General features: G+C 40.5%; 1 protein-coding gene across 4 annotated transcripts in view; it reads right to left on the bottom strand.

Annotated features, from left to right (window-relative positions):
• The window catches only part of EPB41L4A (erythrocyte membrane protein band 4.1 like 4A), a 142327-nt gene that overhangs the window by 21842 nt on the left and 94941 nt on the right, over positions 1 to 25544 (bottom strand). For all 4 annotated transcript variants that reach the window (XM_051642778.1, XM_051642781.1, XM_051642779.1 and 1 more), the window contains 5 exons: positions 22705 to 22817; positions 13813 to 13894; positions 7483 to 7566; positions 4907 to 5020; positions 2958 to 3005 (listed from right to left, as the gene is read on the bottom strand). In XM_051642778.1, coding sequence (XP_051498738.1) covers positions 2958 to 3005; positions 4907 to 5020; positions 7483 to 7566; positions 13813 to 13894; positions 22705 to 22817 — 441 coding nt within the window. The remainder of the gene's footprint in view (positions 1 to 2957; positions 3006 to 4906; positions 5021 to 7482; positions 7567 to 13812; positions 13895 to 22704; positions 22818 to 25544) is intronic.

A 25544-nucleotide genomic window follows, 5' to 3' on the forward strand; every position in this document is an offset into this window, starting at 1 on the left:
GACCCTGTCAGTTGACCAATATTAACATGAGCTGGCTTAGAAGGATTTAAGATATCAGGAGTTACTGCCGGGTTTTCCTGCAATGGAATACAGAAAATTCCTTCTGAGGTTTCTGACCATGAAATAGGAGATACAAAGGGATAACTCTTGATGCTGTTGGCAGACCCATATACTTTATTGTGCCTTGTGGCTTTTCTTTTGCTCTTTCAAAGGCCAGTGTTTTAAGAGGACAGATTTGTTAAATTACACCTCAAACAAGCTGAGGAGTGAAAGCAGTTTGTTAGGTATAGGTAACAGGTAAGGAGAAGCATTTAGTGACAAGGTTGGAGGCTAGTGACAAGCACCTGGTCACTGCATGTTCTAACAGTTCAGAGAGAAGAGTCTAAACAGGATGAGAGAAGACAACAGAGACTTCAAAGGGAACAGAATGTCTGCAGCATGGACCTCCCCCAGGTGTCCTATCTGGTCAAGGACACATCACTCTACCTTCTGTCTCTGAAACTAGGACACTGTTACAGATGTCCTTCTGACACAGCTGAGAGTCTAATGAATTTCTCCATAATATCAGTGAATTATGGCTTTTATAAAATTGCTGTGGCATGTTTCTATGTCTATGGAGTCCGGTGTCACCCACCCCCACCCTATACTGCCCCACCAAACTAAGAAATCATTACCTCAGCTCCCAATCAAAGAGAAATGTTTTAGAATAATAGGGCAACTAAAACCTAGAAAAATCAGTTCAACTCAGCCTGTCTGAAGAGAACAGGCATGGAAAAGTGAAATTTCCCCAGAGGACAAGCAGCAACCTCTCCCCATCCCCAAATTTCATGCTCATTATTTAAAGCCATTTGAGAGGCTCATGATAGTCAGTTTCTCAGGTAAAAATACAAATTAGTGAGTAAAGCTGAAATTGGGGATAAGAAACATGTATGTTACTACAGAAATACATAACCCCAAATGAAGGAGGAAGATTAAGAGACAGTGTCCAAAAGACTGGCACAAACATGTGCAGAGAAATAATTTACCTAGAACTGCAGCAGAACTTACATGTCCCAAAGTATACCTTTTTTCCCAAAAAATCTTATCAGATGTTAAAGAAATATTCCACTACTCCTGCATCTCAACGTTACTAGGTCATCTGAGCAATATTGTTCTTTCACACTTCCAGGTCATTAGAACAAATCTGTTCTTCTACAGTTCTCAGCACTTCAAGTATTTTCTTACTCTGATTTAAGCAATTTACCCCATAAGGCACTAAGGCAGCAAAAATCACAAAGTGGCAGAGGAAGTACAAGATAAAACATCTTATTTCCTCAGATTCAAGATAATACTTCTTCTAGATTTTTAAGAATGGAAATCTGATCCACTTTTTCTCTATTGCATATCAAATTACTTTATGTTCCCTGTCAGGAAAGCACTTTTGAGGTGACAGAAGGGTTGCTCAGCTGTCAGATCACTGGCAGCTGCTTATGCTGGCTATCAGAATATTATCTTTCACTGACTATTAAACATGAGCTTTTACTGAACTGAATAAAATACCAAAAATGGAAATAAAGGTGGTTTCCTAAGTCAGGTCCACAAACACATGAGATCATCCTGATCTCTACAATTACAAAGCATCTTTCATTCATTTTTCTCATGTTCTCTTGGTCCTGCAATGTACTTGGTATTTTCTAGGTGGTATCACTATATGGTCTGACACAAGTAGCAAGAAACAATGCAACAACACAGAACAGAGTCTAGGAAGGGACCTGGAGCGTAAAGAGGGTTGCAGGATTTGGTATTTCAGAGAAACAGTTGACAGGGAAGGGTCATACTCCGGTGCAGTTCTTTTCTGATTATAACTACTGGAAAGCAGCTAAATAGTGAGAAAGTGGAGAAGGTCTATCCAATAACCAACCTGTACATTGGTAATGTAATACAGCCTGTGGGAAGAGGTCCCTTCTGAGCACTGGGGTTTTCCACCTGAGATGCTTAAATAAATCCCCCTCAGTTTATGTGCTAGACACCTACCACAGCACAACCACTGTTGGCATGTAATGGTAACATCCTTAAAAAAAATTACCTGTTATATCATAATGGGTGCAAAGCATGTCAACACTTTCCCTGACTTCCTGAGATTGTCCCTGGGATGTCTGTGTCTCTGCCAGAACTGTCTGTGCTGCAGCAGTGAATCACATCCTGGGAGTACTTCCCTCCTTCTCAATCTTCAAGAGATTCTGACAAGGAAATTCACTACACTGCCTCCTTTTTCCAGCAACCAAGGAGGAGAAGAACAGGAGGGGGAAGAAGCACAACACAAGAGTCATGGGAGGCAGATGTGGCTCTAGAGAACTCCAGATGCAAAAATCTGTCACAAGCTGAAGTTGTTGAAGGGCAGACCTGAATTCACACCAGAGTTTATTTGGAAACGTAACAACTAGCCAGTACTGCATAGGTGGAGCAGGGGAAAACCTTAAGGAAAAAAATCAGCAAAAAATGTGCAAGACTGCGAGAAGATTGTAGGAGGTCACATATGTCTGTAAACTTACTTTTGGCAGGACAATTAATCTCAAATGATAGTGCAGTTGCTTTCAAAACAGATTAATTAAAACTGGACTGGGAGGATGGAGAACTTTAAACAAAATCTGCAGATACAAAATCAAAAAGCTGGAATTTCTGGAATTGACTTTCAAGTTGCAGAGAAGCCTTTAGCAAGCTTCCACAAACTGTTTCTAGCATGGTGTAGTACCAACATGCAAGGCAGCTTGCAGGAATCTGTGCTGTGATGAGGCTATGCTACAGAGTGTTTTATCAAAAGTAAGACAGGAAATAAAAGATTAAATGGGCAGTACATAACAAACCTTTTAATATTTAAGATGATGGGCAAGAAGGAAGGGAGGGAGGGGATGCAGGAAACAAAAATATTATAATTACCTTCACAATCATTTAATGGCTTCTATGGATTATATATTTACCTTCTCCTTTGCTTTAAATCTGAATCTTCACCACTGTTTTGATTTTTCCTGTGACATTAAGGAAGTTTTAATGAAATCACATCAGATCATTTAATACAAACACACAAAACCTCCCATTTAAAACAAAACAAAACAAAAACCCAACCTCCAAAAAAAATAAACACACAAAAAAAAAACACTTTACACAGATGTTTTGTTGCTTTTTTCCCAGCATGATTTAAGGCAGAGAATAAAGGGCATGTGCCTGTTTTAAACTTTGCAAGACACCACTACAATAAGTTGTGAAGGCACGATCCCATTCAAGCTCTCATTGCAAACTTCTGACTTGCAACGTTAAGCACAGTATGCTGGCCTTTAGTTTCCAGCTGTTCCCAGTGTAGAAAAGCTAGATTTTATCCTCTTAATTGCAGTAAAGGCTCCATAAACAACATGACTATTGTTATTAAGCCATTGAAGAAGGAAAGTGCATGATTAAAACCAAGATTCAGGAAGACATGATTATGTTATAATCTACCTGCTGTTGTTGGTCTTCACCGTCTCACATACGAGATAAGACTTTTAAAAACATGTTGGTGGTGTGATGGCCCAAAAGAAAAATTGTTATTGGCATGACCACCTGTCCACCAGCTAGAACAGCCAAATGCAAATCCCAGATGACCAACATTTTGCATCTCAAAAAATTTCCTACTGTATAGTGCACTGTACGTTTATTGGTACAAGACAGTTGGCACTGCACATCTCTATTCCTTTGTTTTTACAGAGCCCAACAAGTCCTTCTGCCAACTAAGCTAGTAATGAATCAGAAAACCCATTCAGGAAACACACTGCTATTAACACTCACAGGGCTCTATCCAACAGGGTAAATTAACATAACTCTATGGACTTAGACAGAGCCACACAGATTTACTTTATCCCAGGCATAAGCCTGAGCATCTCACTAAGCATCCACCAGAGGAGAGTTTTTTCACTCCTGTTCTAGACAGCTAATGCTGGATAAAATGTCTGAAGCAGTTCAGAAACCTAATAAATATAAAAGCTCTACAGCAAACTAGATTTCCTCACTGAGATAGCTGTATTGTCAGAGACCCTCTTGCAAACCCTGGCTTTGAAAGCACAACAGGTAATCACTTCAGACATGTTAGAGGGAATGTAACTCACAGATTCTGGCTCATAAGGCAGTTCTAGAAGACGCTGGCAATGAATATGGCACAGTAGCTGTGTTTGCCTATACTTCACAAGAGATCACAGCACCTGGGTACTTCAGTGATGAAACCAGCTTCCCAGCATGACAAATCACCCCAAGCAACACAGAGTCTTCTCAAAACTGTGTAATTTCAGAATTGTCCCTGAAATTTGCATTTTGAACATACTCTAGGACACACAGCATGGAATCTCCATTTACTCCATTTTACTTCTCTAAGTTACTCAATTCAGTACATACCCATTAAAACATATTAAGTATCTCGCAATTATATTTTTGCTGGTATACTCTGTAATGTAAAGTAACTCATGGGATTGTTGAAGATGGCTTTATGGCTCATTCGTTGAATCTTTGTTACACTTATAGCAAAACAATGTACTCAAAATACTGCTCTGTATTAGAAGCTCATTGTGAAGTAAGCAACATCCATCAATCACCTCTTTCACCAGAGAAAAACAGCTGCAGCAAAGGAGCTTGCAAATGCTAATAATGCAATTTCTCATATTTTAAACATATTTTTCCCAGTACTCAGAACAGCACACAAGCAAAAAGCCTGACAAAAATCTTCCTTTCCAAAAGCAGATCTGGTATTCTTGCTCTGTTTTTTGGGCTAACAATCGACCTCCTAGAATATTCCTTTTCCCAGGATCCAGTTGTGTCTCCAAGAGCTTGTACTGCACACAGACCTTGCAGGACCTCAAGCTTTCTGCTGTGAGAAGCTAACAGTAGTTAACTCCAGGGCTCTTACCTCCTCCGGACTGGCTGCCCAGACTCATTATCACTGCCACCTGATGGGTTCCGTCGTCGAGAGTAAGGAAACTTTGGTGATTTATTGCGGTCACTGGGAGAATTATACAGCCCACTAGGGTTAAAAAGGAAAACAGATTTAAAACTTCTAAGACATTTAAGCCAGCTAACAGAGATTCAGCCTACAAAAATGAGAAAGCTCACACACAGACACACTTATGTACATATTCAGCTACACACGTGTGTAATGTAAATACAAATGTCGCTGCTTTCCAACAATAAATATTTTACAGTGAACCTTGAAAATGTAGGAAAGAAACCTCTTAGCATTGCCAAGCCAACAGCTCTAAGCTTACAAAATGCAGAAACAAGTATATTCTTTTTTTAACCATAATAAAATTTCTGTGCTTTTGTAAGTGTTACCCAATCCAGAGCTAGGCATTCAAATGCAGCTCCATTTTTTATGTTTTCCATATAAACAAGTATGGAAACAGTGCTCTTGTCATGATATATATCTTCATCGCACACCTAATGTTTGGGACTGTGAAACAATTTTGTTTCTAGCTCTCTGATGTTCATTCACGGAAACCTCTGTCAATGGTGTGGAGGTGTTTAAAGCTTCAATTTATGTACTAAAGCCTCAGTGGGACCCAATGAGTTCAGTTGTTACTGAATTAGATGTAAGCTATCAAATGCCTGCATGGATTAGGCTGTGATACCTTCTTACAGAAGTGTTAGGACCTCTTCCAAACAGAGCCAGCAATGGAGTACATATCACTCTAAGGTGGTCTAGTGATGATGTTTCACAACTTTTTGAAGGAAGGATGCTAAACTCAACCACACATCTTTATCAAATATTGCTTAGGTGTTTGCTCAACTATGCGGTAAATACAATATTCTCACCAAATGCCAACTAAGATACTCCTTTCTTCTTTCCTAAAATCCTCTGGGCTTCATATTTGATGCATTCTTCTTCACCTGCTTCTGCAGACTGCTGCTTACAGCACTGCTCTGCACAGTTGAAAAGTTGCTACAGTTCATCGCAATGAGAATTATTACTAGAAGCTGTGAAAGCTTTTGTGCAATATACCGTCTGCTTATGTGTCTAAAATTGCATAGTCCTTTAGAATAGTTGGACTTGCAAAAACTCAATCCTACCTGTCTTTGGCTCCTAAGGGATCAAACTTCCTGCTACCCTGAGAGCAATTTTAACACTGGAGCCATAACATGACAAGCTAACACCACTTCTTTAGAAATCACAAATGAACACCCTATCCTAGCCCAAGAATATTTGCACGCTGCCTTGTCCTTACTTTGAAAACTCTTGATGTTTACAGAAGGAGCATAACAGGTAAACCATCATAGTGCCCCAAAAGACATATGATAATAAAGACCTGAATCATTATATAAAAGCAGGACTGTAGTGGGTTACACTTAAAGTGCCATCTGGTTCAGTGTCCTGTTTCCAACAGTGGCCACAAGCAACCACCTACAGGAAGCAGAAAGTTGAGCCTGTATGTCAGCTCCCCAGTGCCCTCTCTGTTCCCCACTATTTGCAATCCAGGGGATTTACTCAGCGAACTGTTGTACCTCTATCTTCAGAAGCCCTTGGGAACTTCTCCTCCATGGCTCACCCACATTTTCCTTGGAATCCACTAATTTCCAGCATCTTTTGTAAAGGAGAACCATGGGTGTCCTACTCACAGGAAGTTACTACTCTCTGCCTTTCTCAATGCCTTTAAACCACCTCCAACAGCTCCATCTGAAGATCCCAAGTTCTTCTGATGGAAAAATACAATCCTGATCTCTTTCTCCTTTCTCTGTACCGCTCACGGATTTCTAGACCACATTCCCTGAAATTATCTCATTTCCAGACTGAAGGAAGAGTCCTGACTGGCCTATGTTGTTGCTCCTTGTACAGATTTCCTGCACAGCCACACGTTTGATTACTCTTGCTGCCTCTCTCAAAGCTGCTTCCTTTTCCTGAGATAAGGACATCAGAACTGCTCTCACAGTTTATGGAGCAAATATGTGATCCACAAATTTACGTAATATCATAATGCTGTTCTCACACTTTCCTAATAATTGCTAGCTTCTCCTCTCTTCACACTTAGTGACTCAAAATCATCTACCACCTAGTGACTTGTCACTCAAACTTCAGGGGTCTTCCTGCCACTCTTCACAGACCACTTTCACTCTCACTATCCTAAACAATTCTGTCCCATCACCAAACTTTATCACTCCTTTACCAGGTCTTCAACAAAGACACTCAATAGCAGAGATCTGTGAAAAATATCCTGGTGGAAAGTCACTGGTGACTGCCACAGAATCACAGAATTGTCACAGCTGGAAAAGACCTCTAAGATCACGGTCACCCCACTGACCACTTCCTCCTACACTTTATTGCCTAATATTAACTGTTTATTTATCCATGACAGGAGCTATCTTCTTATGTGAAATATAGAATTATTGTGACCCTATTAATACATCAATACATTATATCAATATACTTCAACCTATTGCCATAGCATGATATTTACCACTGCACAATACCTAAGACATTATGCGCTGCCTTACCTCTGTGGGCCATTTTCCTCCCATGGTGCACTTGTTTTACTTCTTTGGGTTTCTGGACTGTTTTCATTTTTCATCTTTTTAAAGCTAAATAAAAGTACAGACATATGGATATATTTTATTTTATTTTAAACCCATTGCATACAGATCACATGTTCTCTCCCCCAAACCACTTAAAAATTAATCTTAAAGATACATAGTCATTACAGAGATCTACCCTGGCATACCCTGCTATGTGAAATCGGGCAAACAGCTGCTGTGTTGAAAAATCTCTCCTAGAAAGAGAGACTGGAAGGAAAAACAAAACAAACAAACTAGCAAACAAACCAAACAAAAAAAAAAAAAAGAAGACCTGAAAACCAGCTCTAGAAGCTCATAATTACGGCAGCACTGAGCCAGAAAAAACGTCCGTCTTGTCTCAGAATAAACAAGAACGGATGCTTAAGCAAAGCTTAACAATGGGACAAATACACAATATGCTCTCACAGTCTTCCACAATATGCAGTTAATGGATTACTGAACCAGAGGTTTTATCAGCTTTTATTCAACATAGCTCTCGATAGAACTCTCTTCCATGGATTTACTTAAACATCATTTTTACTCTTTGGCATAAATAATTCCTGGCATCAGTATGTTCCAGTATTTAACCATGGTACAATGATTCTATTTTATTTCAAAATGTCCATCCTGTGTTCCCCACTAATTCTGTGCTTATAGAAAGAAAAAGAGCATTATAAATTATGTTTTCCTAATTGTAAACTCCATCCCATAATTCTTTTTTTAAATCCACTTTTAACAACTGTCTCATCTCTTTCCCAATTGAAAGAATCTCAGACTACTTAATCTCTCCTAGAATAGGAGTCACCACATACCTCTGATTATCCTTACTGTATTTCTCTACCATTTTTCCAGGTCTACAGTACCTTCTTTAAGATGGAGGCAAATAAGACAGGAGTGGTAGATATTCAAAACATGACAGACCACCGGTTCATTGAGTAACATATTATTCTCATTCCTTTCCCAGTAACTACTTATGTTTTCTGTTTGCTAGACACTGAGCATGCATCTGACAACATGGAAGATCCATCTTCCCTGACTGCTGCAAGGTAAGTACCAGGACAGTCAAGATGGTCTTAAGACCATCTTAAGACCTGGCTTAAGACATGTATCACTTTTTGTAACCAGTCTCCTATTGTACCTGCATGAGATGGAGGGAAAAACAGCTGGTTGCTCCAATTTTTCCTTTATTCCTACCATTCTCACAGTGTCAGGTTTTACAGCTTCCAACCCATTAATCCTCCTAGATAGCCTACTCATGGCCACTCCAAGTGCTGGAAGGTGGCTTCCATCCAAGCATGCTTTTGCACCCATCTTCTGGCTAATGGCTAGCCATGCTACTTCTGCATCATATCTTTCCCAAGTGCAACTTAAGCAGATTAAAAAAAAAAAAAAGTTTACAGATGCTTACATGCTTACAGGGAGGAGGACATAAGCCAGAGTTCTTTGCTCAGAGCAGGAGGTGACAGACTTAGCTTTATGAAGAAATTGTGGCTACTTAAGTCACTAATCCACTTTTAACCTCAGCCTTCGGTTACTACAGGTCACTGAGTTAATAATGTAATGAACAAAAAGCAAAGCTATGGTAAGTCAGCAAGAAAAAAAATTGTATTACACTCTATTAAGTAAATAATTTTCTTAATACTACATACATTATGTTTTGACTCATATCTGCGTACAATCTATTACCAGGTTTAAAAATATGTGCTTACTACAGACTAAGCAAGTAACTCAGGTAAATCTGTTTCAGGCCTATATTGCAAAAAGCAATTTGGTTTGCACAGCTTAAACTTCTAAACAATACTGAGATGGAAGTTCAGCTTAAAAAATTGGAATAGTGCTCCCAAATCCTGAAAGAGAGCAAGCAAAATAATTGTGGGAGGTGAAGTCACTGCATTAAATTCCTAAGGCATTATTCATCCAGAGCAGATGCACACGTAACATCTAGAAAGCTAGAGTATGGCAGCTCTTCAGATGTTAACGTTATCTCCAGGAATGCAGTTGCAAAAGAGACTGAGTAAATTCAAAGTATTTGAAAAGGCTAGGATCTTAATTTCACATGAGATTACTGTTGTTGGGTGTTCTTACAATTTACCTTGAATTTATACCACTTACGCAGAAGTGATCAACTATGTTTTTCAGGCGGCTGGCAGAAGTCTCAGAATCACCAGCCCTAGTTCTGATGGGGGACTTCAACCTACTGTACATTAGCTGGAGCAGTAACTCAGCCACAAGCAGGCAGGCTAGGAGGTTCCTCGAGTGTATGGAAGACAACTTCCTAACACAGCTGGTAAGTGAGCCTACCAGGGGAGGTGGCTTGCTGGACCTGCAGTTCACTAACAGGAAAGGAGTGGTGGGGGATGTGGAGGTCAGAGGCCGTCCTGGGTTAAACTCTTGATACTTAGTGAAATAAGGAGAGGGGTCACCAAAACCTCCACCATGGACTTATGGAGGGCAGGCTTCAGCCTGTTTAGAAAACCGGTTAAGAGAGTCCCTTGGGATTCAGTTCTGAGGGGCAAAGGGGTTCAGGAAGGCTGGATGCTCTTCAAGAAGGAAGTCTTCAAAGCACAGGAGCAGCTGTCCCTGTGTGTCATAAAACAAACTGTCAAGAAAGACAATCAGCTTGGCTGAACAGGGAGCTTTTGCTGGGACTCAGGGAGGAAAAGAGAGTCTACCAGCTTTGCAAGGAAGACCAGGCAGAGAGCTTGTGAGGACATACAGAAAAAAAATGAGAAGGGCAAAAGCCCAGCGGGAGCTCATTCTGGCCACTACCATAAAGGACAATTAAAAAAAGGTTTTACAAACACATTAACAGCAAAAAGAGAACCAGGGAGAATTTCCATCCCTTACTGGATGAGGAGGGGAACGTGGCAACCAGGGATGAAGAAAAGGCTGAAATACTCAATGCCTTCTTTGCCACCATCTTTAATAGTCAGACCAGCTGCCCTCAGGATATTCGACCTCCTGAGATGGAATATAATGATGGAAAGCAGAACAACCTCCCCCACAATCCACAAGGATGCAGTCAGAGACCTGCTGCAGTACCTAGACATTCAGAAGTCTATGAGGCCTGGTGGGATTCACCCGAGGGTACTGAGAGAGCTGGCAGAGGAGATCGCCAAGCTTCTCTCTATCAACAGTTCTGGAAAACAGGGGAGATCCTAGATGACTGGAGACTTGCCAGTGGGACACCTATCTACAAGAAGGGCCCAAAGAAGGATCCTGGGAACTACAGGCCTGTCAGCCTGACCTCAGTACCAGGGAAAATCATGGGAGAGGCTCATCTTGAGAGCACTCACATGGCAAGTGCAGGAAAGCCATGGGATCAGGCCCAGCCAGCATGGGTTCAGGAAGGGCAGGTCCTGCTTGACTAACCTGATCTCCTATGATCAGTTGACCTACTTGGTGGATGAGGGAAGAGTTGTAGATGTTGTCTCTCTGGACTTTGGAAAAGGCCTTTGACACTGTCTCTCACAGCATTTTCCTAGAGAAGCTGGTGGCTCATGGCACAGACAGGTGCACTCTCAGCTGGGTGAAAAACTGGCTGGCTGGCTGAGCTCAAAGAGCTGTAGTGAATGGGGCTGGATCCAGCCAGCGGTTGGTCACCATTGGTGTCCCCCAGGGCTCAGTTTTGGGTCCAGTCTTGTTCAGTATCTTTATTAATCACCTAGATGAAGGGATTGAGTGTCTCCTAAATAAGTTTGCAGGTGACACTAAGCTGGGAAGAAGTGCTAATTTGCTTGAGGGTAGGAAGGCTCTGCAGAGACCTGGACAGACTGGATCGATGGGCTGAGGCCAATTGCATGAGGTTTAAAAAGGGCAAGTGCCAGGTCCTGCACTTTGGTCACAACAACCCCATGCAAAACTACAGGCTTGGGGATGAGTGGTTGCAAAGCTCCATGGTGGAGAAGGGCCTGGGGGTGCTGGTTGACAGCTGACTTAACATGAGCCAGCAGTGTGCCCAGGTGGCCAAGGAGGCCAACAGCATCCTGGCCTGCATCAGGAATAGTGTGGCCAGCAGGAGTAGAGAGGTGATCATGGCCCTGTACTCAGCACTGGTGAGACCACACCTTGAGCACTGTGTGCAATTCTGGGCCCCTCACTACAGGAAGGATGTTGAGTTGCTGGAGTGTGACCAGAGGAGAGCTGCCAAGCTGGTGAAAGGTCTGGAGAATAAGCCCAATGAGGAGAGGCTGAAGGAACTGGGATTGTTTAGTTTGAAGAGGAAGCTGAGAGGAGACTTCAATGCTCTCTACAACTACCTGAAAAGAGGTTGTAGGGAGGTGGGAGCTGGCCTCTTCTCTCAAGTTAATAATGACAGGAACAGAGGAAATGGCCTGAAGCTGCACCAGGGGAGGTTTAGACTGGGTATTAGAAAGAATTTCTTTACCAAAAGAGTGACTGGACAGTAGAATAGGCTGCCCAGGGAGGTGGTGGAGTCACCATCCCTGAAGTGTTTAAAAGAAATGTAGATGTAGTGCTTAGGAAAATTATTTAAGCACTGAACAGGCAGATTAGATTATGGTAGGGGAATTTAGGTTATGGTTGGACTTGATGATCTTCAAGGTCCCTTCCAACCAGGATGATTCTATTCTATGATTCTGTGTATCTCAACAGTGAATGAAATGTTAAACTATGAAAACTCAGCTTGTAAGAGCTGCTGAAAGATGCCTTGGAAGCATGACTGGCAATTAATGCATAAATTTTACAGGATGGAGTAAACTACCAAACTGGTAATGCTTCACAAAGTCTGTGTACTGCCTGTCAAGTATACCAAGCCTGGCAGACATGAAAGGTGTTTTACATGTGCAGACAGAAGGGGGAGGGGAATCAATTTCTGAATAGAAAGCATGCAAGAAAAAATATTTCCAACACTTTTTTTTTTTTTCTGGAAGTGACTAACACTGTTTAAACCATGACTTAGTGAGAATCTGCCTGTGAATTGTTCTTAATCTGACAAGGTAAGAAACTAAACCAAGCAACCTTAAAGCTGCCATGCTGAGAGCCCCGTATTTTGGTTCTTGCTCTACAAGCTGCCTATCCAGTTCTTTTAACAATTCACTGCTAAAAATCTATACATCTGGAACAAAAGCTGTTGTTAAGGGCTTCTATACCTTCCCAATACAATCATGTCTCGAATTACTACCAAATAAGGGTACCTATTCCTTTATACCTTTCTCCTAACAAATCACAGAATGACAGAATAGTTTAGGGTTGGCAGGAACCTCTGGGGTTCATCTGGTCCTACCCTCTGCTCAAGCAGGGACACATAGAGCTAGCTGCAGGTATTTATAGACCTTTGTGTTGCTTTCTGCTCTAGAGTCTAGCTTCAGCACTACCAACTGGCAAAATAACAAACTTTCTAATAACCCATAATCAGTATTATTTTCTGAGGGCTAGAAGATGGGATTTTATTTCACTCTAATTGAGGAAGCAGTTAAACTCAGCTATTCTTTTGGGGGGCAACTGTCCTAAATATGAGGCAATAGGAAACACCATCCACCAAATATTTGCAGAAAATCTTTGGGACTTTTTTTCAGACACCTATTATGTGAAGCTCACAGCTTCAATAGAGAGATAAGGCCAGAGCTACGCAGCCCCAAAAAACTTACCAGGGTTACTGGGCATACAGAGACATTCAGACAATTAAGCAAAAAAGTTAGTTGCTGAGTTTTTTACTCATTGTTTTGTAAAATCACTTTTTTGATTCAGGCACCCAAATCCCTCCTAAATTTGAAGGGTAGGCATATAAATCCCTTTCTGAATCTGAGCCTCACCTTTTGCTCTCAAATATGCTTGGGTGTTGGCCTCCTCTCCCAAGTGAAGAATGATAGGACCAGAGCAAATGGCCTGAAGTTGCAGCAGGGGAGGTTCAGATTAGATATTAGGAAGAATTAATATACTGAGTGGTCAGGCACTGGAACAGCCTGCCCAGGAAGGTGGTTGAGTCACCATCCCTGGAGGTATTCAAAAGCGTGTAGATTTGGTACTTCAGGACATGCTCCAGTGGCCAGAGTTGTGGTAGATTGTTGGTTGGTTGGGTTTTTTTTGTTGTTGTTGTTTTGGTTTTATTTTTTTGGGTTTGGTTTGATGATTGGACTCAGTGATCTTTAAGGTCCTTTCCAATTATGACGATTTTGTGATTCTGTGACCTTTGTCAGCAGAAGATCAGATAGTCCTGAACTTAAGGGCAGAATAAACTATGAATAACAATTGCTAAATGTGTTCCAATGCAAAACACAAGCTTTTAAGAGCTGGAACTGCTTGTCTACATACCTTTTCACAGGGGAAGGTGCAATAATTTTGGTAGTCCCTTCATTTTCCCCATTTGTTGTAATCTGGCTCACATTCTTAGATCCTGGGGAAAAGGAAAAAAAAAAAAAAAAGGCACAAATATAACAGTCCTGTAGCATACATGTTTCTGCACCTATTCAGCATGAACACAGTGCAGCATGTGCGATATTATATTATATATATATACACATATATATAATTACACACAAAACATCTAGTACACACTATAGTTACTAAGGGTATGTAAGGATCACACTCCTGTGTCTTGTCCTTATTTCTGGTTATAATATACTACAAGAAAGTTTAACATAGGGGGCATTCATTACTCTTTCTCATGAGTTCTTAGAGGAGTTTGAAGCTGTTGTTCTCAACGGGATATTATGCGCCTCTGCATCCAGAAGGGAATTCCCAGTTCAGTCACCAGTGAGCAGAATGGTGTGAGGACAATACAGGCTATGAAAAACCCTGGGTAACTCTAGTATAATAACTATGCTTCTAAAACATTCATTAGATTAGAAGGTAAAGCAAGATGAATATGTTGGTTCTAAGAAACCATTTCAAATTGATATCCTAAGTTATGATCAGGAAAAAATAACTGCTGTAAATCCATGGATTTGAAAACTAATGATGTAAATAGAAGGAGACAATAAAGAGTAAAACTCTGACAAACACACCTAGGCATCAATTTCAATTAGTCAGAAACTTTTATCAATATTTTTATCAATATTTGAAAATTACCTGCCTGGTTTCATTTCTGTGCCCAATACTCTTCCTACTTTGATCCTGCACTTTTCACACTCTTGGCACATAAGTCCCCACCTCAGCCATGAAAGGCTGAGGAAGCAGGAGAAAAATGTACTTTCCCCTTTCTGAGCTTAAAAGAAACAGATCTGTGTATTCACAGTTAAGGGCAAAAGGAATCTGGATATTTCATAGTGGGTCACCATCAAAATGGCATAACAGGATTATGCTCTACAAACATATACAGCTGTATGTATATATATGTGTGTGTGTATACATGTATATATATACATGTATACATACATACACACATATATATGTATACATGTATATATATACATATATATGTGTGCATATACAGCTATATGTCAACACAAATACTTGAGATATAATAAGGTACCTTTTTTCAGACTAATGCCTAGCAGGGGAGGAGAGCAGTACAATATATGCTCCTTTAAAGAGCTTTCTGTTGTTTATGCAAGCATTAGCACTAGGAAGAATTTTTAATATTCTGAAGAATGAAATGCAGAATGGGCACAGATTCACAGACAGAAAGGAAAGTAAAGTTTTGGCATTCTGAATTAATCCTCTCTTTTGTACAAGAGACAACGAACTCTCCAGACAGTCCAAAACACTGCACATCTCTCCATACAGTTATTTTCTGGTTTGAGGAATGAACAAATAGCTACACTGCCATCATGATCTGATTGGTAAAAAGACAAAATTACTAACAAAAAACTTTTTTGAATTAATGTAGATGAGAAAATGATCAGAAAAAGAATCACCAGTCTTCATTAAGGCGACAATAGAGTGCTACAGAAATTCTTCCTCTGACCTCTAAAAAGAGAAGGATGCCTAGAGTAAAAAAATAACAAGTAAAAATGACAGCACATAAAAACACAAAGCAGAAATTTCTCACCTTTAAGGAAGGTGCTGGAAGTGAAATGAACGTAGAATAAGTCAAAGTGTTAAACTAGAAGGATATCTCAGGGTTTCTAAACATATTTATGTGCATGCAGGTACACTTAGCCTGCCTTTCCTCAGCCATCAAAATGTAAGCACTCATGTTCCAAAACATGTCATAGCTGTGAAAGAACTGCCAGAAAAAGAGCCAAGGGTCAAGTGCCACAAATGTAATAGCCACCTCCAGAACTGACTCTTTGCTATGGCAATAGCCTTACCAGTCTGCTGACGCCCAGTTGTCTCTGGGTGTCAGGTGATGCAGGCTTATGAGATGCAGTCAGTCCACTCAAATTCAGAAAGTCTGTAATGCCTTTGTAACTCCTTCAGTGCCCTGCATGAAGGCTGGTGCTGCAGAGCCTACATGGGGCACCTCAGCTTTTGAAGCAGCCAGTATTAGCAAATCCTTAAAAATGAAGCATCTCCTTCTCACTCTTGTGTTTCCTGGATACCCATCAACTATTTTAACAAGTACTTAGTGGAAAGAAAACAAAAGAAAAGACAACACGCTAGTGACTATAATACACAGGAAGAATCTACACAGAAACACAAAATATGTTTCTAATGAGACAAGAACTCATTTTAGCCATGTTTGCCTCTACCACTGATCATAATGAGGACCTTTGCTTTGCTTTTTTAAAGCTCTTGCTGTACAATTCTTTTGTACAAATAACTAGCTTAATTGGGAGCTTTCTGTCCACACTTACAGAAACTGTAATAATATTATTTAAACATGTCCCACATCATGTATCTTTTATTAATTCCAGTTCTATTCTACCAACATACACCCCTGCATGATACAGTATCCCTAATATGAAAGAATAGACTCCATAAAAGTTATCCCCCAGATACTTACCTATAGCACTGTTTCTTGTACGTCCAGGTAACAAGGTTCCCAAAAATACCTTACATAGCCAGAAACATTTAACATCTCCCTTGTAGCAGGTTTTCCTGATTGCTTACCTTTTGTCAGGTAAGTTACTCTCAGCACTCACTGCACTGAAATTTTCCAGTAAGGTGAACTCAATTCCCTTTTACAGCCATCTTGACACTGAATTGTGCCTTCAATTTAAATAACTATTACATTTTTTGAAACCTCAGATGTCTGAAACCTCAGGAGCCTGGCCAGATAATTAGCTTGTCATGCCTGTTTCTTATCAACTAAAGCCATTTCACTGACATTATCTGGAAGTAGTCAGTATTTAAATCTAGTAATGAGAGCAGAAGATGGTGTGATCAAAAGGAAAATATGCAGTAAGAGCTTATGCTTTGCACTGTGTGTTACTCAGAGTCTACAAAAATTAATGGACTTCCATATGTCTACACTACCATAGCCTACTCTGTGATAATGTTTATTTTCCACAGTGGTCACATCCTTTAACAAAACCTAGGATTTAAAATAAACTTCAAATTGTAATGCTTGAAGTAAATAATAAGTAAAGAGATAAAATTACCCCAAGTTTCATTTTCTAAAATTTAATTTTCCAATCCCACAACTTTCTGGGAGGAAGTTTCGTGACTTTGAATGTGCCAGAGCAACAGCTCCAGCTACAGTGACTGAGGCTCGTGAATCAGGGTAACAATAGGCTTCTGTGGTAATAAGTAAGTTAGTCAGGGCAGGGACAGCGACTGCTCGTGATTACTTACTTACAGATAGTATTGTAATTTTAATACCCACTCCCAATTCACCACCTAGCTTTTAAATCAGAATGGCAGCACTTATTTTACACTAGTTTATACAGCTACCCAATGTGCAAACCCAGGACAAACCAAGTCCTCAGCTACTAAATAACAACATACTCTAAGCAATGTGTTTTCCACCACTGAATAAATTCAGATCCACAGCAACAGGCCTGGTCACATCAATGTTTGCCCAGAGAGGACATTCTTAAGGAGCTTTTAGTGTGCAGCATTCAGCCAAAAGAACAATGGGTGCTTTCACCCTACATGCTGTTCTGAAAGCTGAACTTTCAGTCTTGCCCTAAGAAGGCAAGACAGAGTATTGAGAGATCCTGTTGCATGTTTGAGTTTACCAGAACAAAATGCAACTGTAATTCTCTCTCAGTTGAAATGAAACAGAGAGAATAAGCAAACAAAACAAGCTACACATACCTAACATACAAGACTTTACAGACAAAACAAACAAACAAAAAAACCCTCCACTGAACACTAACTTGAATGTCAACATAAATATACAACCAGAAAAAATAATGTGTTTATATAAAAACATTGATCACATAGCCACTGAAGTCTCCTGGCCTGATTTTTCCCCTAACCCTAGAACAACTGAGATATGAAACATTTTAAGCCAGTGAGAAAAGAGAGGTTACTGCATTTTAAACCACTGTAGGAAAATAATCTGCCATTCTAAAGCCAAACTTGCCTGCACTGTCTATCCTACCCAAGCAACCAGTCAATGGTAGTGGCTTTCATACAAGAATGCTATTTTTTCTCTATTCACAGTATCACCTCCTTCAATACCTCTCTTAAAGCACAAATACTTTTACTGAAAACATAAAAGTAAGTATTTTTTGGCACCTACTCCAGTTCTTAACCCCAAGTTGACTGAATGGCTGCAGTCCTAATGACTTTTGCATACTTTATTAGAACAATGAGACAAGAAACTTCATTAGTTGCTCAGCTCTGCAGAAGACAGCTAACCTCTACCTTCAGGCAACAGGAAATAAAAACAAACAAACAAACAAACAAATAAATAAATAAATAGCAAAGAAACCCCAAGCCACCACATATTATCTAACTGCTCATAACAACAGAATATGTATACAAAAAGAAAGAACAAAGGAAAACATTTTAACAAGATGCCATGGGCCTCTATGATGGAGACAAGGCAGACTGCACATGCTACAGAATGCATTAACTCTGGTTCAACTAATTGCCCCCCCAAAACCACTGCTGTGGCTGGTCTCATTACTGGCACCAACAGATGAAAACCAGAATGGCTACTTAAACCAGCTGCAAAGCAGAAGCCTTTTATACACTTCACTTTGCAATCTTAAGAAAAGGAAAAAAAGTAAAGAAGCAGATGAGGAAAGATGCTGAATTCAAAGGTGAGGGGAAGTCACCACATAAGAACTACTGATAAGTTGTTACTGATTTTAACTCTGGTTTTTCATTCCAAAAAGCTAAATTATAAGCCATGTCCAGCTGGACCCTTATTTAAGTGGTATTCTGAAGAAAACATCTTAAAAATACACAAAACATGCAAGCTAAAATCATCCTGTTAAAAAAGCTGAAAAAGGCATATTTAATCCTATTACACCACACTAGGTACACAAAATCAAGAACTAAGGACTAGCCATCAATGATAGTTTTCGGCATAATCTCATTATGCAAAAGGAATATTTATGTTAAGAAGAAATGTAAGATTATTGTGCTGGTTTTGTGGGATTTTTGGTAGTAGTGGAAGGGCCTCAGGAGTGGCTCCTGTAAGAAGCTGAGAAGCTCTCTTTGCTCCAAAACCAGCCAAGGAGCCATTGGAGGGACAACAGCTGCGCCTCAGCGATTAACATACAAAAGAAATGAGATAAGACCTGAAGCTGCAAGCTGCTCCGGACCTCGTGGGAAGGACTCATGAAGGAGAGGTTCGTGGAGGACTCTCTCCCATGGGAAGGACCCTGTGGGGAAGCAGGGAAGGACTGTAAGGAATCCTTCTTCCTGAGGAGGAAGGAGCAGCAGGACCCACCAGCCTGGGAACTGACTCTAAACCCCATCCCCTGTCCCCCTGTGCCGCTGGGGGGAAGGAGGGAGAGAAACAGGGAACAAGGTGATTTGGGCCCGGGAAGAAGAGAGGGGTGGGGTAACATATGTAAGCCCTGCTCTGTGTGTTGTCTGTGTCCTGTGTGTGTTTGATTAGTGTGAAAATAAATTATTAATTTTTCCCCAGTTGAGTCTGTTTTGCCTGGGACCTCAATCAGTGAAGAACCCTCCTTGTCCTTTGTCTCTACCCAAAAGCTTCTAGTTGGGCTTTGTCCTTCCCATCCCAGAGTGTGTGTGTAGGGGGGGAGTTGAATGAGTGGCCAAGTGGCTGTTAGGCCATAACAATGACAATTATTTCCTCAAACACTTTAGTCAGGGAAAGTTTAAGTACTGGTGTTTACTCCACTGTGCTCAAAGATAAAATTTTTCTGTAAAAGTAGAACTTACATTAGATCAGTATTTTTAAACAAGTGGTACTTAAAATATATCAGACTTCATTTAATCTGTGAAAAGGACTTTCCTATATTCAACAATAATTTAGGTGAAAACAGTTGATTTATCCTAGTGACCTGGTGTATGTCACATGGAGGAGAGCATTAGTTTGCTCTCATCACCTGAAGGCCCATTTAAATAGAGAGTACTGGATGTTTACAACTGTGAATAGCCAAATATTTTTTTTTTTTAATAGAGTAAAAATATTTTCACTTACAGGGAAAGATGGAGTAAGAGTGGCATATCTCTCTTTCTACAGTCCATATTTTAAGTGAGAAACGAAACAAATTCATTTAACTTCAAAATCATTTAAAGTAATACATCTGTCCCACTGGAAAATAACTGCACACTTGGAACACATGGGTAATCAAATAAGTTGAATTAAAAGCAAAGCAATCACAGAATCACAAAACCACAGAATCTTAGAGGTTGGAAGGGACCTCGAAAGATCATCCAGTCCAACCCCCTGCCAGAGCAGGATCACTCAGAACCTCTCTGGGCAGCCTGTTCCAGTGCTATGTCACTCTCACAGGAAAGAAGTTTTTTCTGATGTTTACGAGGAACCTTCTATGTTCCAGTTTGCACCCATTGCCCCTTGTCCTGTCACTAGACATCACTGAAAAAAGCCTGGCTCTGTCCTCCTGACACTCGCCCTGAACATATTTGTAAATATTGATGAGGTCGCCCCTCTTCTCCAAGCTAAAGAGACCCAGCTCCCTCAGCCTTTCCTCCACCCAAGGGATGTTCCACTCCCTTCATCATCTTTGTGGCTCTGCACTGGACTCTTGCAAGCAGTTCCCTGTCCTTCTTGAACTGAGGGCCCAGAACTGGACTGAAGATTCCAGATGTGGCCTCACCAAGGCAGAATAGAGGGGGAGGAGAACCTCCCTTGACCTACTAACCACACCCTTTCTAACACACCCCAGGATGCCATTGGCCTTCTTGGCTACAAGGGCACATTGCTGGCTCCTGGGCATCCTCGTGTCCTCCAGGACCTCCAGGTCCCTTTCTCCTACACTGCTGTCTCTCCTACACTGCTCTCCAGCAGGTCAGCCCCCAACTTGTACTGGTACATGGGGTTGTTCTTCCCCAGATTGAGACTCTACACTTGCCCTTGTTGAATTTCATCAAGTTTCTCCCTGCCCAACTCTCGAGCATGTCCAGGTCTTGCTGAATGGCAGCACAGCCTTCTGGTGTGTCAGCCACTCCTCCCAGTTTAGTGTCATCTGCAAACTCGCTGAGGGCACACTCTGTTCCCTTATCCAGGTCGTTGATGAAAATACTGAACAGTACTGGTCCCAGTACCAACCCCTGAGGGACTCCACTAGGCACAGACCTCCAACTAGATTCAGTCCCATTGACCACAATGCTCTGACTTCTTCCTTTCAACCACTTCTTGATCCAATGCAGAAAGGTGATACAGGTTAGACAAATAGACACGAGTAAGCTGGTAGAAAAAGCAGCTTTTTAAAGTAAAAAATATTTAAATCCACCAAAACAACAAACACGATTTACCCACAGAATTCTGCATCACATTACATCAGCAGCATAGGCCACAGGAAGGTTTCAGTTTTCCTCACTGTTCCAATCAAAGAGACCAAAAAAAAATAATCAAGCACAACACACACACCCTTGCAGCAATATAGACTGACTTGCACTGCCTGCATTAAGGCAAACATTATTTTCAGCTAAGGACCAAGTTTCAGCTCTGAAATAGCCACACAATTTTCTGCCCAACTGAGCTTGGGACTAATGATGTAGGAAATGCTGTTCATCTTGAGCTAACACCCTGAAAATGGTACAGCCTTAGGTTCAAAGGTGAACAGCTTCTTGTCCTTTTAGGCACCCACTGACAAATGCACATACAACAAGAAGATACCATGATCAGAAAGCAAAGATATCCTTTTCTTCTTGCACTTAACTAAATAAACTAAAATTAAAAAACTGTTACAACTGCTTGTATTTTTCAAAGGCTATACTTTTAACTACATTACACTTCAATACCTGCTGCAGCTAAGGCAGAACACACCAGTTTGGTTTCTGAGTAAAAAGACAGCATCCAGAATAAACATGGGGGGTTTCAAGACATACGGTACCTATTCTTTTTTAAGAATGGTGACTCTCAAAAGTTAACGCCATACTAACCCAGGATAAAGAGGAATTTTGCTTACCTTTAAAAGTCCAGAACAGTTTTTTCTGTAACTGCTAATACACATATGTATATATTTAACTCCGTGCATGAGTTGGGCTGAAATCTGCACAGCTGCTGTCCCAGGTGAAGTTAAGCATACACGTGTAATCACATGTAGAACTGGAGCTTGACATTTGAAAAGCTTTTTGCCTCTACTGCTAAATTTGAGGAAACATCCATTATTCTGGGCATTACTCCTGTAATAGGTGCTTAACCCTATACACTTCCTTCGACACCTGTAAAAACTTCCAGCTTCCTCTGACATCTTCAGCATGCAGAATAGATTTGCAATTCACACAGCTGAACCATATTAAATTGCAGACGGCATGGCACTAACTTCTGTTCCACTTAATATCAAAAATAATGGGATACTTTCCTTGAACTGGGAAGAAGATGGACAGGAGAGATACCTGGGGTCAAGCAGCTGGAACACTGGGATACTAACCAAGACAGACAGGAATGAAATTCTCTAGTGAGAGACAGGATCCTAGAAAACACATTCTCACTGCCTGTTTTCAAACTTCCCCTTCATACTTTACATTATACTGACAAACATGGGGTTTTATCATGTTTGATCTATGTCACCTCTTTTATCCACCAAGCTGGAGTTTTTAGATCCTGTTAAGGTTAGGTATAAATACTGACCCTAAGGCAAAAGAAAGAATCAATTCTGAGAGATCCTTGAGGACACTGCAGCAGTTTTGAGTTGTTTCTTGCAAACAAAACGAACCACAGAAAACATCTCTCCACAGGCCCAGGAGAGAAGAACTTGCCTGTCTGCTGTGTTCTTTTGGGGTAAGTCTTGCTGCGACTTCTTTCAATGCACTGGTCAGGCCGTGGCAGCTGCACAGAAAGGTCTCTGGTCAATTGCAAAGATGTCCTCCCACTGGAAAATGCAACAAAATAATGAGAAAACACTTGAGAAAATTATTAAAGAAAGAGAGGATCTTTAGACAGGAAAACAATGCACGGGGCTCGGGCAGCACATTTTGTTAGCTATTCACTTCTCATCCCAGCTCCCGGTTCTCCTGCTGAGTGGCACCCCCCTGAGTTTTGTTTTGAATCAGTCACTGCCAGAATTGTCAAAATACTGTGCAAACCTCTTCTTTATTTAGTGTTTTCAATAGGAGCTAAGCAACTAAACCAAAATACTGGTAAATTAGGAACAGGCTAATATAGTGTGACCTTTTGTAACCTCCAATATTCTAACATATGACTTTCTTAAGTAATTTGATTACTTCTTGAATTCTTTGTGTAAGTTATCATCTCAGGAAAACACGTATTAAACATTATTCAGTTGTAGTTTGTAGGGGCTACTTCTCTGCCAGGTGGAATGACAACCTGAAGGGCATGGAAAACCACATGCAAAGCAAACTGTAATAAAGTATTCTCAGTAGAACAGGTCCAAATAATAATAAATTCAGCAGAAGTCCTGATTCCTACTTACAGTAAGGCTCTTCTTCATTGCATAATGTAAATAAGTTATTAAGTTTAAATAAATTATTTTATGCACATTTTAGTGTTTCTCTCCATTTGAGTAAGCAGAATACAGTGTTCATAAGAAAAATGTTAAATGGGCCTTGTATTCCTCCCCAAAATTCCATGTTTGCTTCTGGTAACTTACTATACAAGAGAAGTAATTGTTACTATTATTTCCCAGGTGCTTAAACCCCTGCAGTACCATGACTTAGAAGTAAACAGGTATCACACTAGCAAAAATACAGGCATTACATACCAGAGAATCATAGAATGGTTTGGGCTGGAAGGGCCCTTAAAAATCATATATTTCCAATGCCTCTGCATGGGTAGTGACACCTATGTAGAGTTTCTGAGTTAATTTAATGACTCCACCAAATGATTCTTGCATTTTCACCAATAGTCCCACAGGTGTAGTCAGCACTGCAGAATTTTTGTCTTCTCAAAATTTGTAAAAGAATTAAAGGCAAAAAACCCCCAACAAACAAATTCTAACATTACATCACAGGAATGCTGTTTTCTGATGCTGAATTTAATGGGGTTTTTGCTCCCAAGTTAGCCAGAAAACACTTCTGCTCAACTTTAAAGCTCAGCAACCACACCAGTGTAGCAAATTCCAGAACCAGTTATTGCAAAACATCTCCGTGTAAGACCTTCCACTCACACTAAAACCTCAGTGTTTTAACTAAAACATCTGATCTTAACATAAGGAAACTGCTTTCCTGAAAACTGTCTGCCACTGCATGAGAAATACCTAGAAGATTTAAAATAAAAAAAAACAAACACCCCAAACCAAAACCCAAAATAAAACAAAAAATAAACCCAGAGGAAAAAATAAAAACAAACAAACAAACCCAACAAACAGAGTAAAAAAAGCCACAAGATATTATTATGGTCCCAACACATGCATATTCAAATGGTAGGATTATGGCTTCTGCTTTGAGCTAATGATGGATACAGCTACACAACACTGTCACTGCTTTTCGTGCTACAAGAAGAACCAAAGGCAAAGAGGGAAGGACAAAGCTGACAGATAAGCAAAGAGAAGATTATCAAAGCACATAAAAATGCTGTTGCTGCTGCTCCATTTCCAAGAAGAGTTAACATACCAATCACCAACTGATCATCACTATCTTTTACATCGTATAATCAATGTGGTGCCATTAAATGTCCCAACCCATATTTACTTGAACATTCACTCAGGTCGGGGGGGGTCCTCAAGAATCACTACAGCAAAACAGGACACACTTCATACTAGAAGGAAAATATATACTTCAATATTTTCTAGACAAAACTAACACTATAGACATAGCTACCAGTAACGACCATTATCTCAACATGCCATATCACAGATCAACCTTGAAGCTTTTTAAGAAAGGAAGACAAACTTAAATGCACCATCAGTAGGAATAACTCAAATGTAGTTAACCGAATCATAGAATGCCACGTTGGAAGGGACCTCAAGGATCATCTAGTCCAACCTTTCCAGGTACTACTATCATTTATATGAGATGGCTCAGCACCCTGTCAAACTGAGAATTATAACTGTCCCATGTGGAGGAATCTACCACTTCCCTTGGGAGATTATTCCAATATTTGATTGTCCTCATGGTGAAAAATTTACTTCTTGTGTTCAGTCAGAATCTCTCCAGGAGCAACTTATGCCCATTACCCCTTGTCTTTTCTATGTGAGTCCTTGTAAATAGGGAATCTCCATCTTCTTAGTACCCATCCTTTAAGTACTGGAACATTGTACTAAGATCTCCCCTAAGCCTTCTTTTCTCAAGGCTGAACAAACTCAGTTTTCTCAGCCTCTCCTCACATGGCAGGTCCTCCAGTTCTCTGACCATCCTTGTGGCCCTTCTCTGGACTCTATCCAGCCTGTCTGCATCCTTTTTATAGAGTGGGGACCAAAACCAAATGCAATCCTCCAGGTGTGTCAAGTAGAGCAGGAGTGGGATGATGATTTCTTTATCTCTGCTGGCGATGCCCTTGTTGATGCAACCCAACAACCTGTTGGCTTTCTTTCCCACTGTGGCACACTGTGCACTCATGTTGAGCCTGTTACCTACCAAGACCTACCAAGACCTCCAGGTCCCTTTCCACAGGGCTGCTCTCCAGCCAGGTGGATCCCGGA

This window comes from Apus apus, chromosome Z (assembly GCF_020740795.1).
Source record: "Apus apus isolate bApuApu2 chromosome Z, bApuApu2.pri.cur, whole genome shotgun sequence".
Taxonomy (NCBI): domain Eukaryota; kingdom Metazoa; phylum Chordata; class Aves; order Apodiformes; family Apodidae; genus Apus; species Apus apus.